Source organism: Elephantulus edwardii, unplaced genomic scaffold (genome assembly GCF_000299155.1).
Source record: "Elephantulus edwardii isolate Elephantulus edwardi_28Jun2011 unplaced genomic scaffold, EleEdw1.0 scaffold00122, whole genome shotgun sequence".
NCBI classification, from domain to species: Eukaryota; Metazoa; Chordata; class Mammalia; order Macroscelidea; family Macroscelididae; genus Elephantulus; species Elephantulus edwardii.
The window spans coordinates 3,454,075-3,467,817 of record NW_006399872.1 but is presented as its reverse complement, the minus strand read 5'-3'; the positions used below and the strand labels follow the sequence as shown (position 1 = coordinate 3,467,817).

Here is a 13,743-nt window from a genome sequence, read left to right as displayed (position 1 = left end):
TGTCAGATGAAGCTGCAGAATCCTTGCCTCCAAGGCGCAGGCTGTCTTCGCCCTCTGTGAGTCGCAAATGACTCAATGGCACATAACAACAACAAGACAAACTTGTTTATTCTCTTAGAAGTCCGTGGTATAGTCAGTACTCTTCTCTAGCACCACAGGTCAAAGGCATCAATTCTCCTTCTATTATCCCTAGTCATTGTCCAGCTTTCTGATATATAGCAAGTAATTGTAAAGACCCTGGCCTGTATCAGGTGCACCTTAGTCACAAACTGACATCATTGCTCTTTAGTATTTTGGAGAGGTCTCTGACAGCAGACTTTCTCAATGCAATTCATCTTTTAATTTCCTGGCTGCTGGTACCAAGAGTGTTGATTGTAGAGCCAAGCAAACTAAAGCTGTTAACAATCTCAGTCTCTTCATGATTCTGCCAGCTGGCTCAGTGATGAGGATCTTTGTTTTCTTGATGTTGAGCTTCAATCCATATTGTTAAAATAAATACCACTTTCCCCCTTTTTTTTTTACATGATCACTAATGAAAAATAAAAACATAATGTTACTAATATATTTCCTTTCTATTGGATTGTGCTGTTATATCATTATTTGAAAGGTGACTGATAGGACTAGATTAAGTACCAGTCCCTAAAGACAAACTCTATCCTACTCACAGAAGCACTCCACTAGCTGTAGACTTTTATTTCTCTTTCTCAGTGCTGATTTTTTATAGTGACTCTAAACCTAAACAAAATTTCTCAGATTCATGAGTATTTTATAATGAAAGTTTCCCAACCTCTTTACATTTCTTAGTCTCATTATATTTTTAATTTGTTCCTATTTTTGTCAAGAAATAATGCAGTGTTAGAGTATATGTGCTTTCATGAATTTTCTTTTCTTTTTTATTGTTTAGGTTCTTTATTTAAATAACGAAAAAATATGACTTTCTTTATACAGTAAGACTTCTTTTTTTAAATTTTTTTAAATAATATTAATGAACATTTACAGAGATTTTGGATTTCCATTCATTCATTGCTGCACTTCTCTCCCCGCCCAGCCCTTCTCCTCCTCCCCAAGTTCGCTCCTCTCTTTCAAAAGTAAAAGAAACACTCCCTCCCTGGTACACAATCCCCCCGCACCCCTCCCACTGCCCCAAGTACATTCCACTATGCAATCTTAATTGTGGACTCTTGTAATAACCATAATACCCTATCATACATCACTTTCATTAATTTTCTAACTTGCCAGTTGTGTTATTTATATCATTAGCGTGTCCCAGTAAGTGAGATTCACTATTCTCTTACTCAGACACTTCTTGGGGCCACTCCTAAAGATAGGAGTCAAATTTGTGAATTATGATCTTTGAAGAAATGTAGTTATTGGCAATAAGGTTGTATATTTTAATATTAAAATACTCTTGCTTCTTTTTTAGTTTCCCTCCAGATTACTGGGTAATTGTCTTCAGAACCTGGTGCTGTATAAATACAGTTGTCAAAATATTGACTTGCGAGGTTGTCTTTTCTGATAATTTTGGTAGGAGAAACTTTCTATTATTTTTATCTGTGTAAATAAACACATGGATTTCATTAAATCTGCAAAGCTTTCTGCTTACTCATGTAACATGAACTAGGTCTAAAATTAATAGATGGGGAGAGAAAGTAATTGAAGATGTCATTCTTGGCTGGATAACACTGTGAGCAAATATGCGGCAGTAAAAGGGCATTTGTTTTGTTTGAAAGATTAAAACTGAGATATAAAGTTGCTGCGTAGCTTAATGCCATATTGGGAATACTTAGGGGACAGTGATTAAGCAATTTCAATTTTGTTCTCAAGTAGAATATTAATAGTAGAGGGGTTTTTTGTTTACTTATTGTGGTTTATTTTAGAAATTAAGTCTTCTAATACTATGCAGCTCATGATAAATTATGGCTAACATTGATAAGAATGGGAACCCTAAAACACTTACTTGTGCTCCTGTGAGACCATACCTAGACCGAGAAGCTGTTGTCTGAACAGAGCAAGGGAACACTATAAGATGTGTATCAGACCTATATCTTTTCTTAGTGCTTTTTCAATCTGTTGGCTGAGCAAATCATTCAAGAGGCTGAGCTTTATGAAGAAGAATGTGGCATCAGAATTAGAGAAAGATAACCTGTGTTATTGCAGATGACATAATCTGGCTTGCTGCAGAAGATAAGAGTATAGCCTTTATTATATCTCAGCACTAAAAAGACAAAAATCTTCATCACTAGGCCAGTTAGCAACATCATGATAGATGGAGAAAAGATTAAAATTGTCAATGACTTCATCTTGCTGGGTACCCAAGAAATCAAAAGATACAGAGCATTGGGTAAATCTGCTATTACTAGACCTTTCTAAAATGTTAAGGAGCAATGATGTTAGTTTGTAGACTGATTAAAATAATGGTCTTTTCAGTTACTTACTATACATCTAAAAATTGGACAATGAAAAAAAATTAAGTTAAAAAAAAGGAAACTGGGGGAGGGAGGAAAATGTGCAATGAATGAATGGAAAGCCAACTTTCTTATAAACTTCCATTAAAATTGAGTTTAAAAAAATAGTTGAACAATGGCTAAGAATGACAGAAGAATCGTTGATGACTTTGAGTTGTGTTGTAAAAGAGTACTGAATATCCTATGGACTACCAAACAAACAAACGAATTTGTTTTGTGCAGAGTGCTCATTGGAGGCAAGGATAGTGAAATAGTATCTCACATAATTAGGGAGTATTGTTAGAAGGAGACAGTCCTTGGAAAAGGATACCCAGCTTGTAAAGGTGGAAGGTCAGTGAAAGGGAGAAAGACCTGCAACAAAATAGATTGATACAAAGACTGTAACAATGAGCACATTAAAAGACAAAGTTCAGATCTGTTTTGGTAGAGTTACTATGAGCCATACTTGATGGCACTTAACCACAGCAGCATTGCTATGTAGACGTAAATTAGAGAAGTCTAACTCCGGAGACTATATTCCATCCATCTTCTTTTGCACTTTCCAGCAAAATATGCATAAAATGCAAGATTTTATCCATAGCATCTTTCAGTATTGCAACTTGAGGCTTGAATATGTTTTTTTCAGCTTGAGAAATACCAAGCAAGCAAGGTCTTCTCTTTTTTAATGTCTAACTCAAGCTTTTTGCTCATTTCATTCTAATGCTTCATTTTGCATTCTCACATTGTCATTTGAAATCGTCTATTCCGCTCTTTTCCTTCACCTTTTCTTCCCTTTGCTTTGGCTTCTCGGCATTCTAGTGCAGTTTTCCGAGAATCTCCTCCAACATTCATTTTGATGTTTTCTTTCTTCTCTGTCTTTTCAGTGACTTTTACTGACTGATAACATTGATGTCATCCTACAGCTCATGTGGTTTGATCATTAGTGTTCAGTGCCTCAAAGCTATTGTTGTTGAGATGGTTTCTAAGTTCATATAGGATACTCACACTTTTATTTTGATTCTTATGGACTTGTGTGGACATGTTGTAAGGAGGGATCAGTCCTTGGAGAGGGACATCATCCTTGGGAGGGTGGAGGGACAACGCAGAAGGGGAAAGCCCTCTATGAGGTGGATTGATTCAGTGACTAGGGTAATCGGGATGGGTGTATTGGAGATGGTGCAATTTGCACAAGACAGAGCAGAGTTTAGGGCTGTTGTATATAGGGTCATTATGAGTCGCTCCACGGTCAACACTCTTGGCACCAGCAGCCAGGAAATAAAAAAACGTATTGCAATGGGAAAGTCTGTGGTTAGGGACCTCTCCAAAGTACTCAAGAGCAACGGTGTCTCTCTGGAGACTAAGGCGCGCCTGATACAGGCCATGGTCTTTGCAATCACTTGTTATGCATCAGAGAGTTGGACAATGACTAGGGAGGATAGAAGGAGAATTGACACCTTTGAGCTGTGGTGCTGGAGAAGAGTATTGAATGTTCCATGGACTGCCAAGAAAACAAACAGATCCATCCTGGAGAGGGTTAAACCAGGCTGCTCCTTGGAGGCAAGGATTCTGGGGCTTCATCTGACATACTTTGGACATGTTGTAAGGAGAGACAGGTCCTTGGAGAGGGACATCATGCTTGGTAGGATAGAGGGTCAGCGCAGGAGGGGAAGACCCTCTATGAGCTGGATTGATTCAGTGACTGGGGTAATCGGGATGGGTGTGTCAGAGGCAATGCGATTGGCACAGGATAGAGCAAGGTTTAGGGCTGTTGTACATAGGGTCGCTATGAGTCGCAAACAATTCGATGGCACATAACAACAACAACAACATGAGTTGCAAGCGACTCAATGCGCATAACAACAACAGTGGACTTGTTTTGATTTTCTTCTACTTCAACTTTTCATGAGTGAGTAATTGATGGTCTGTTTTCACAGTCAGCACTTGACCTGGTTTTGACTGCTAACACTGAGCTTCTTTGGCAGCTTTTTCTCACAGATCTAGTCAGTCTAATTTCTGTGTACTCCATCAGGTGAGGCTCATGTGTATAGTTGTCATTTGTGTTTTTTGAAGAAGATATTTGCAATGACTAAATCATTGATGCCTTTGAGCTGTGGTGCTGGAGAAGAGTATTGAATGTACCCTGGACTGCCAAAAAAAACAAACAGATTCATCCTGGAGAGGGTTAAACCAGGCTGCTCCTTGGAGGCAAGGATTCTGAGGCTTCGTCTGACATACTTTGGATATGTTGTAAGGAGGGAGAGGTCCTTGGAGAGGGACATCATGCTTGGGAAGGTGGAGGGACACCGCAGAAGGTTAAGGCCCTCTGTGAGGTACATTGATTCAGTGACTAGGGTAATCGAGTTGGGTGTGTCAGAGGCAGTGAGGTTGGCACAGGCTAGAGAAGGGTTTAGGGCTGTTGTACATTGGGTCGCTATGAGTCACAAGTGACTCAATGGCACATAACAACAACAACAAGAAATCATTGATTGTACAAAATCATTCAATCTCCAACTTCAAATCCAAGTCTGTAATTTCTGATTAACAGTCCTTCTTTTTGTTTCCAACTCTTGTATTCCAGTTACCAATTATTACTAATACATCTTGATTTTTATATTCAATTTCAGACTGCAAAAGTTTGTAGAATTCCTCAATTTCTTCTAATTTGGTTTTAGTTGGTGCATATATTTGAATAATAATTGTATTAACAGGTCTTTCTTATATATATAGTATCCTATCATTCACAGTTGCACTTCAGGATAGGTCATGAAATGGTATTTTTTACTCTGAATGCAGTATCATTTTTCTTCAGTTTTTCATTTCATGTCACTTTTTAACAGCTTCTAATTTTCCTAGATTCATACATTCTGTATTCCATATCCTTCTTATTATTGGATATTTATAGCTATTTCTCCTCATTTTGAGTGACTTCTGACCTGGGCTTTTCTTCTATATATGCCTGCAGGGTTCAAATCTGTTATTCCTAAGTTAGCTTTCAATTGGAGAGTCAACTGGATGGCACCTAACAACACTACCAGAGATCTGGCAGGGTTCCCATATGTTCATAGGGTTGCTTTGAGTCATAGTTGACTGAATGGCACCTAATAACAAGGCTGTTGTTGTGTACCACTGAATCAGAACCAACCCATAAGTGACCCTCTGGCAGGTTTTCAGAGGCAGTTAATCGCACAGAGACTGCCTATCCTTTTCCCACAGAGCAGCTGATGAATTAGAACTGCGTGCCTTTGGGATTGCAGTGCAGCTTCTTGTCACTAGCCACCATAAGGCTCGAGATAGGAAAAAACTGGAAGACTTTCAGTAGTAAATAAATTGGATAGTAAGGATTAAATAAGATAAATTAGTTAGATTAAGATTAGATTCAAATGATACTAACAATGTTCTTTTGAAATTTTATTTCCTATTTGTTTTACATGTGTTTGTCTTGGGAAAAGAATGATTACTTCTTTACAAAACCCTACTATGTAATAAAATATTTTTCCTTTTGTCTTAAAGGATATCCACATCAAGCCAGAACACTACAGTGATCTTATAAAGAAAGACGACTTGATTTATCTTACATCAGATTCACCCAATGTATTGAAGGAATTAGATGAATCAAAGGCCTATGTGATCGGAGGATTAGTAGATCACAATCATCACAAGGTGCATTTAAGCGTTCATTTTTTCTTGTGTTCATACATAAATTTGGTATATGAGGAATTCTAGGGAGTTACCATATTCCCAAATGACAGCTTATCTTTACTATAAGTAAGACATTTGGCATATTGTAATTTGTTTAATACTCACTAAACCTCATTCAATCTTCTTCACTAAAATGAATTATATGACTCATAATGACCCTTTTTGTTTTCCAAGTCTGTAAATCTTTATGGGATGAGACTGCCCATTATTTCTCCTGCTGAACATCTGGTAGATTTGAACTGGTGATTTTTTTTAGTTAGCAGTCTTATCGTTATGAACTACACTAGCAGAGATCCTTAAAGTAAAAAATAGTGTAGTAAACCATGGGATTTAAAACTAGGTGGAGTTTCCTAGAGTCTATATATGTCTAAACACTGTCTTTCTTGAGAGAAAGTAACACGGCTAATTAGAAAAATTACACCAACTGTCCCAAATATGTGATTATATTTACTGTCAAGAGAATGTTTCCAAATTAGCAAGTACACAAATATACATGCTCAAAATTCTTCAGGAAATATTCTCTGAAAGGTTTTTCAAGCGTTATGTATACTGTCATAGACCTTAATTAAAAGTAAGTAATATGCTAGTTTGAATCACATTGTCTTTGTCTTAGGGACTCACATATAAACAAGCATCCGACTATGGAATTGAACATGCACAACTCCCTCTTGGAAACTTTGTGAAGATGAACAGTCGAAAAGTTCTAGCAGTTAATCATGGTAAGCTATAATGAGGTACAATGAAAATGCAATCTACCCAAGAGAGCATTGTGAAAAAACATATTAGACAGTGGAAAATTTTATACCTTATTGGAGGGGGAAATGTGAAAATAATAATTTATAATTTGTTTAAATTATAGAAAATTTATAAAATTCAAAGAATTCTGAAAGTAAAGCTATACTTTCAAATATTCTGATATACTTAGTGTTAACCTTTTGGTATGCTTATTTCTAGTTCTTCAATGCAGATGTAATATTGGTTATAGAATTAGATTCTTACTCAGAATTATTCAGGTTTACATTTCCAAGTTTTTACTGTTAGACTTTCCTTATCACTGGATGGTTAATGATTGTTTAATATATTCCATCATCTGAACATACAATTATTTAACCGTTTACTATTACTGTTTTCATTTTGTTGTTGTTGTTTTTGTACATAAGTTTTTTCCTTTCTAAATTTTAGAAGGATGTTAGTATATGGCTACTTATTGAGCTGTTATTATATAATAAATACTCTTTATATAGCCAACTTTAAGGAGTTATAGAAATGAATTTATTATTTCTTCTGAGAATGAACTACTTCTAAGACCTTGGGCATACAATAGAAATTACTTTCTTACAAAGTAATCCAAATTAAACTTTCAGTACTGTATTATGGTCAACAGAAATAATATTAATGTTCTTTATCCTGGTTTTTATTTTTTTAGAAAAAAAAAAGAAAAAGCTTCCAAGAGTCTTCTTAGAGTTAAATGGCTCTTTATAGGAAAAATAGAAGAAATTTAGATTAGTTACCCTTTTCCTTAAAGTTTTTTGTTAGCACATGGGTCAAAATGATAAATACAAAAGAGACTGCCTCTTGTTTGTCATTGACAAGGTGTTATGGTAAGCCTCTGAGTTCTTAAGAACTTAATTGAGAAGGTAGAGGGAAGGGAACAGCCTTCAGGACCTTGGGGTCAATTGGCCCTGGCAGTAATAGACGAAGGAAAAGGTAGACAAAGTTATTAAATCACATGAGCCCTTTTAACACAGAGGAAATGGATTTTAGAAGACAACAACATGCAAAATAGTGGCTTAGCTAAGAAATGTGTGGAATTTGTTTTTATTAACAGTGTTTGAGATTATTCTGGAATACCTGCAAAAAAGAGACTGGCAAGAGGCATTTTTTACTATTTTACCCCAGCGTAAAGGAGCTGTTCCCACAGAGAAAGCCTGTAAAGATTCTTCACTTGACAAGAAACCTGTGGAAGACGGAACAGACAGTGATTCCAGTGAGGAGGAAAATAGCAGAAATGAACTAACTTCAGTCCATGAAGAAGAAAAGCATGAAAAAGAAAATATCACTGAATCTATAGTGAAGTCTGTACCGCACTAATATAATCAGTTTTATTTTAGTTTAAGAAAAATAATAGCAGAAGTTGAAATTCCAAGGTGACTGTTCCAAATTGGAAGAAATTGTTTTTTTTTTTTATTTCCAATACGAATTATTTTTTAAAAAATAAAACCATGAAAAATCCTTTAATCGCTATAAGAAAGTGTTTACATAAGGAATCTGAAATATAAATGTGTGTGTGTGTGTTATTTTTTTTCCTAAGCCAGTTAAGAGTTTCTAGGGAATTTCACATTGTTAATATACCTGCATTATTCCTCCTTTACTGGAATGTATTCTTCAGAATGTGCCTTCAGTCTTTTCAGCTTCATTATTTTATATTCATATCAGTGTTTTTCTGGTCTGTTGCATACTTACTTGTAGAAATAGATACTCATAGATCTTCTATGAAAACTTGAATACTTTGTTTTGGGGATTGCCCACTATTAGTTTACAGATTTTTTTTTTATATTCAGTTTAGTTATTTCAAAGGAATGTAGTGATTATAGGAATTATCAGGTTGATAGATTCAGCAATTCATTTATTTTGGACTATGAAATGATATCTCTTTATTATTGTTCAGAAATAATTATGAAAGAGGTGAGAATCTTTATGATGGATTTTCTTAAGCCTTATAGTATATATTTTTTTTTTATTAACTTTAATGAAAGTTTACAGAGACTCAGGGTTTCCAGTCATTCATTGTTGCACTTTTCTTCCTGCCCAAACTTCTCCCACCAATTCACTGTTCTTAAAAAGAAAATGAAATACTCTTTCATTGTTTTGCATTCCCTCCCCACAAGTCCACTATGCAGCCTTCACTCTGGACTTCTGTAATGACAAGAATACCCATTCATATGTCCCTTTTAAACAGTTCTCTCCCTCATCTGTTTCAATGCAATATACATAATTTCTTCCCTCCTTTTCTGTCTTCACTCAACCCTGATGTCAGTCCCATTTTACAACAGTGGCCCTATGCAATATTTGTCCTTTTGTGACTGAGATATTTCACTCAGCATGATGTCCTCCACAGTCATCCATTTTGCATAATATTTCGTGAGTTCCTGGTACTAGTACAATGACAGACACATAGATCAATGGAATCGAATTGAGAATCCAGAGATCAACCCATCTATCTATGGTCAACTGATCTTTGACAAGGAGATGAAATCAGTGAAGTGGGGAAACGACAGCCTTTTTAACAAATGGTGTTGGCAAAATTGGAAAAATATCTGCAAAAGACTCAAGCAAGACCCACACCTCACTCCATACACAAAAACCAACTCAAGGTGGATCATGGACCTAGGACTAAAACCAAGGACTATAAACTTCATTACAGAAAAGCTAGGAATAACACTAGAAGTCCTAATCCACAACATAAACAGTCTTCCCAGTATCCTGGAAAACCTACAACCAGGAGAAGATAACATAAATGAATGGGATCTTCTAAGACTCAGATCCCTATGCACATCCAAAAATTCTCCAGTAGGGTAAAAAGGGAAGCCACTGACTGGGAAAAAGTATTCGGTAATAACATATCAGATAAGGGACTTCTATCCAGAATTTATGAAATACTTGAGCACCACAACAAGATAAAGGTAAATAATCCAATAGAAAAATGGGCACAGGATATGAACAGGCACTTCACCGAAGACGACATTCAGATGGCTAACAAGCACATGAAGAAATGCTCAAAATCCCTAGCCCTAAGAGAGATGCAAATTAAAACAACTATGAGATATCATCTCACCCCAGTCAAAATAGCAAAATTTAACAGAACAGCAAGCAACAAATGCTGGCGAGGTTGTGGAGAAACTGGAACCCTGATTCACTGTTGGTGGGAGTGTAAAATGGTGCAACCCCTGTGGAAAGCAGTATGGCGCTTTCTCAAAAAGTTGCAAATAGAGATACCATTTGACCCAGCAATTCCACTACTGGGAATATACCCTGAAGAGACCATAGCTGACATCCAAGCAGATATATGCACACCCATGTTTATTGCAGCTTTGTTCACAATAGCAAGGAGTTGGAGTTCCTGGCTTTTCAATGCTGCATAGTATTCCATTGTGTGAATATATCAGAGCTTCTCTATCCGTTCATTTGTTGATGGGCACTTGGGTTGTTTCCAGCTCTTTGCTATTGCGAACAAAGCAGAAATAAACATGGGTGTGCATATATCTGTTTGGATGGCAGTTATGGATTCTTTAGGGTATATTCCCAGTAGTGGAATTGCTGCGTCAAATGGTATTTCTATTTGAAACTTTTTGAGAAAATGCCACACAGTTTCTATAGTGGTTGCACCATTTTACACTCTCACCAACAGTGAATAAGGGTTCCAGTTTCTCCACAACCTCACCAGCATTTGATGTTTGCTATTCTGTTAAATTTTGCTGTTCTTACTGGGGTGAGATGATATCTCTTAGTTGTTTCTATAGTATATTTTTTTTAAAAATTTAAGTTTCTTCAAGAAACATTTTATTAAAAGTTGGCCATTCCAAGAAATACTCACTGCATGTCCATCTTCAAAAGAGAACCATAACAAAATAGAAAATGTATCTCATGGCTATGATTTAAAGGGGAAAGAAAAAAAAATGAACAAACACTGAAGCATAGTCCAGTTAAATTCACATTCCTTTTTATATGCTTTAAGAATGATTTTTAAAATTAAACTACAACTCAAATGTTGAAATATTTAGGTCAAAAAACCTCTGTAAAAGAAGTATCTGTAAGTCCAATGATGATAATGAATTATTTAAATTTTGATTTTACAGGCTAATTTATTTTTAAAAAGGTGGTTGCTTTTGAAGAATAATTTTTTAAAAAATTTAATTTCAAAAGAAAACTCAGTAGCTGCCCTTTCTTTCCCTATTGGAGAAAAACATTGGCTCTCAAAGTGAATAAAGTTAACTTTTAAGTACATCTACCTATCATCATAACATTCAAACTATTGTAAACGTAAGTTTATATAAATCACAACTATGTTATGAACCCATGCATATAATAATATTTAAATTATTTTGCCCATATCATGTATGGTTTCTATTTAATGAATTGATAATAAATTGATATATATTAATGTTGTTTACATTGATAGATAGTACTGAAAAATACTGAGAACAACTTGAATTCAGTGTTAAAATTCATAGCTAAATATTTTTATGGGAAAGTTGACTAGGGAGGTTGGTGCTAAATAGAATTGTTTTTATTGTTGTTCATTTCTGTCAGGTTGATTAGAGTTTATGCTGATCCTGTCTGTGCAAAGTAGAATTTCATAGGATTTTTAATGTTGTGACTTTTCAGAAGCAGATTGCCAGGCCTTCCTTTCAAATCATATGTGGATGAGTTTAAAATGCCAGCCTTTTGGTTAGTAGTGTAGTGTTTAAACATTTGTATTGCTGTGAAGAGTAGTTGGGAGCTTAATGGTGAGGAATTGAACTGTCAACCAAAGGCATTTGGTTTAAATCCACCAGCTTCCATGCTAGAGAAAGATGGCAGTCTCCTCCAGAGGGTTAATTGCCTCTGAAAACCCATGGTAGGGTCATCCATGGGTCAGTTCTGACTTGATGGTACACAACAACAATAGCAACAACATGAACAACAGTTAATCTTTAATGTATGATTATTCTTTGTCCTGGTGTAAGTAAATTTTGGAAGCCTTTACTGATATTGGAAAAAATAAATGTATCATTGATTTGTAAAATTACACACACATATTAGAAAGTTTATTGAACTTAGTGATGATATTTTAGTATCTCTCTTTGCCACTTTAGTAGTCTACTGATAAGTAACACCTATAAGCAAGATATATAAATAAAAGCCCTTACACTTCTAGAGGAACAAAGTTTACAGCTTAATGTATATGTTTCTGGCTACATTATTCTAGAAGTATAGTTTGTTAGCATGAAATAGTATGTATTATACTTCGAATATTTTATGTGAAAATAGAACACAACTTTGAAAGAAGGACAAAACCTCACTAATGGTACAAGTGTTGTTGTTAGGTGCCGTAAAGTTGACTGAATCATAGCAAATCGTTACAGATCTGAACCTTGCCCTTATCAGGCAGCATCCTCACAATCTCGGATATACTCAAACCCCTTGTTACAGAGTCAGACCATCTTGTTGAGGGTCTTCCTCTCTTACACTGACCCTCCTCCTTTCCTTGCATGATAGCTTGTCCAAGGGCTGGCGTCTCCTGACAACATGCTGTAAGGTGAGTGAGATGGCTTCACCATCCTGGTCTCTACGGAAGACTTTGGTGACATTTGCTCCAAGACAGGCTTATTTGTTCTTTTGGCATGCCATGGTATATTCAGTACTCTTCTTTAATACCACAACTCAAAGACAGCTTTTCTTCTGTCGTCCTTATTCATTGTCCAACTTTCAGATGCATAGGAAGTAATTGAAGAGAGCATGGCTTAGATCAGGCACACTTTAGTCTTTAAAGCGACATCCTTGCTCTTTAGCTCTTTGGTAGGGGTCATTTACAGCAAATTTCCCCAATGTGTTTTGATTTCTTGAGTGCCGCTTTCCGATACAATATACTTGCCTGTTGATGTTACTGTAAATTTACTCTTTTAAAAATTATTGAACTAGGTTCTTCATCGCAGTCACCTTTACTTGGTACACATGTAGCTTTTAAATGACTAAAAAAAGCTTTGAGCCTTTTCATTTAATAAAATCCTAACATCCACTACCATCCAGTAGGTTTTAACTCATAAGAACCCTGTACAACAGAATAAAATGAATTCCTGTTTGTCAAACATTCTTCTCAGTGGTATAGCACTGATCTGTGCATTGCTGTACAGAGGTAACTCATGGTTGCTGTGATGCTAAGCACTGTGACACTGATGTGCCAAATGCAATAGAGGTTACCCATGGTGGACAGTGTTTGGTGGAGATTCTCAATTAAAACAAGCTTGGAGGCAGGAGTGGCATCCACTACAGAAATGGCTTACCTCTGGAAACTATGAACAGGGCTCAGGTCTTCCATCCATAGGGTTGCTACGAGTTGTTTATGACTTGACAGCACCTAACAACAACCACCACCTAGGGCTTCCAAAGCTGCATATTGTTCTGGAGTAAATGGCCTCATTTTTTAACATAATGAGCAACTGATTGGTTTGAACGACTGACCAATGAATGACACAAACCAGCAGGTAAATTAATATTCTTTCCTTTCTTAATGGACATATTCTGAGGTATGTATTGCTATACAGCCAGTTCTGGACATGGTTATGTGATTGAACAATTAAATCTTATAAAGATGGCCAATTCAGAACATGCCACATTGTAATCACTCTTCCCATTTTTTTGCATTATGTATTTTCCCTTACTAAGCTCTTAAGGATTTTCAGTCATCGGTAAATGAATATTGTTGCTTGCCATTGAGTTGACTATGACTTGTTGTGACCCTAAGAACAGACTGAAACCTTGAACTATCCTGTGCCATCCCCACAGTTTCTGCTTAAGCCCTTTATCTGTGAAGGTCAGCCTCTCTTTTGATGACCCTCTA

General features: G+C 36.1%; 1 protein-coding gene across 1 annotated transcript in view; it reads left to right on the top strand.

Annotated features, from left to right (window-relative positions):
* The window catches only part of TRMT10A (tRNA methyltransferase 10 homolog A (S. cerevisiae)), a 12,341-nt gene extending 4,107 nt beyond the window's left edge, over positions 1-8,234 (top strand). Inside the window, exons 5-7 of the mRNA XM_006893082.1 lie at positions 5,955-6,104; positions 6,757-6,862; positions 7,972-8,234. Of these exons, the coding sequence (XP_006893144.1) occupies positions 5,955-6,104; positions 6,757-6,862; positions 7,972-8,234 (519 nt within the window). The remainder of the gene's footprint in view (positions 1-5,954; positions 6,105-6,756; positions 6,863-7,971) is intronic.
* The last annotated feature ends 5,509 nt before the right edge of the window (positions 8,235-13,743 follow it).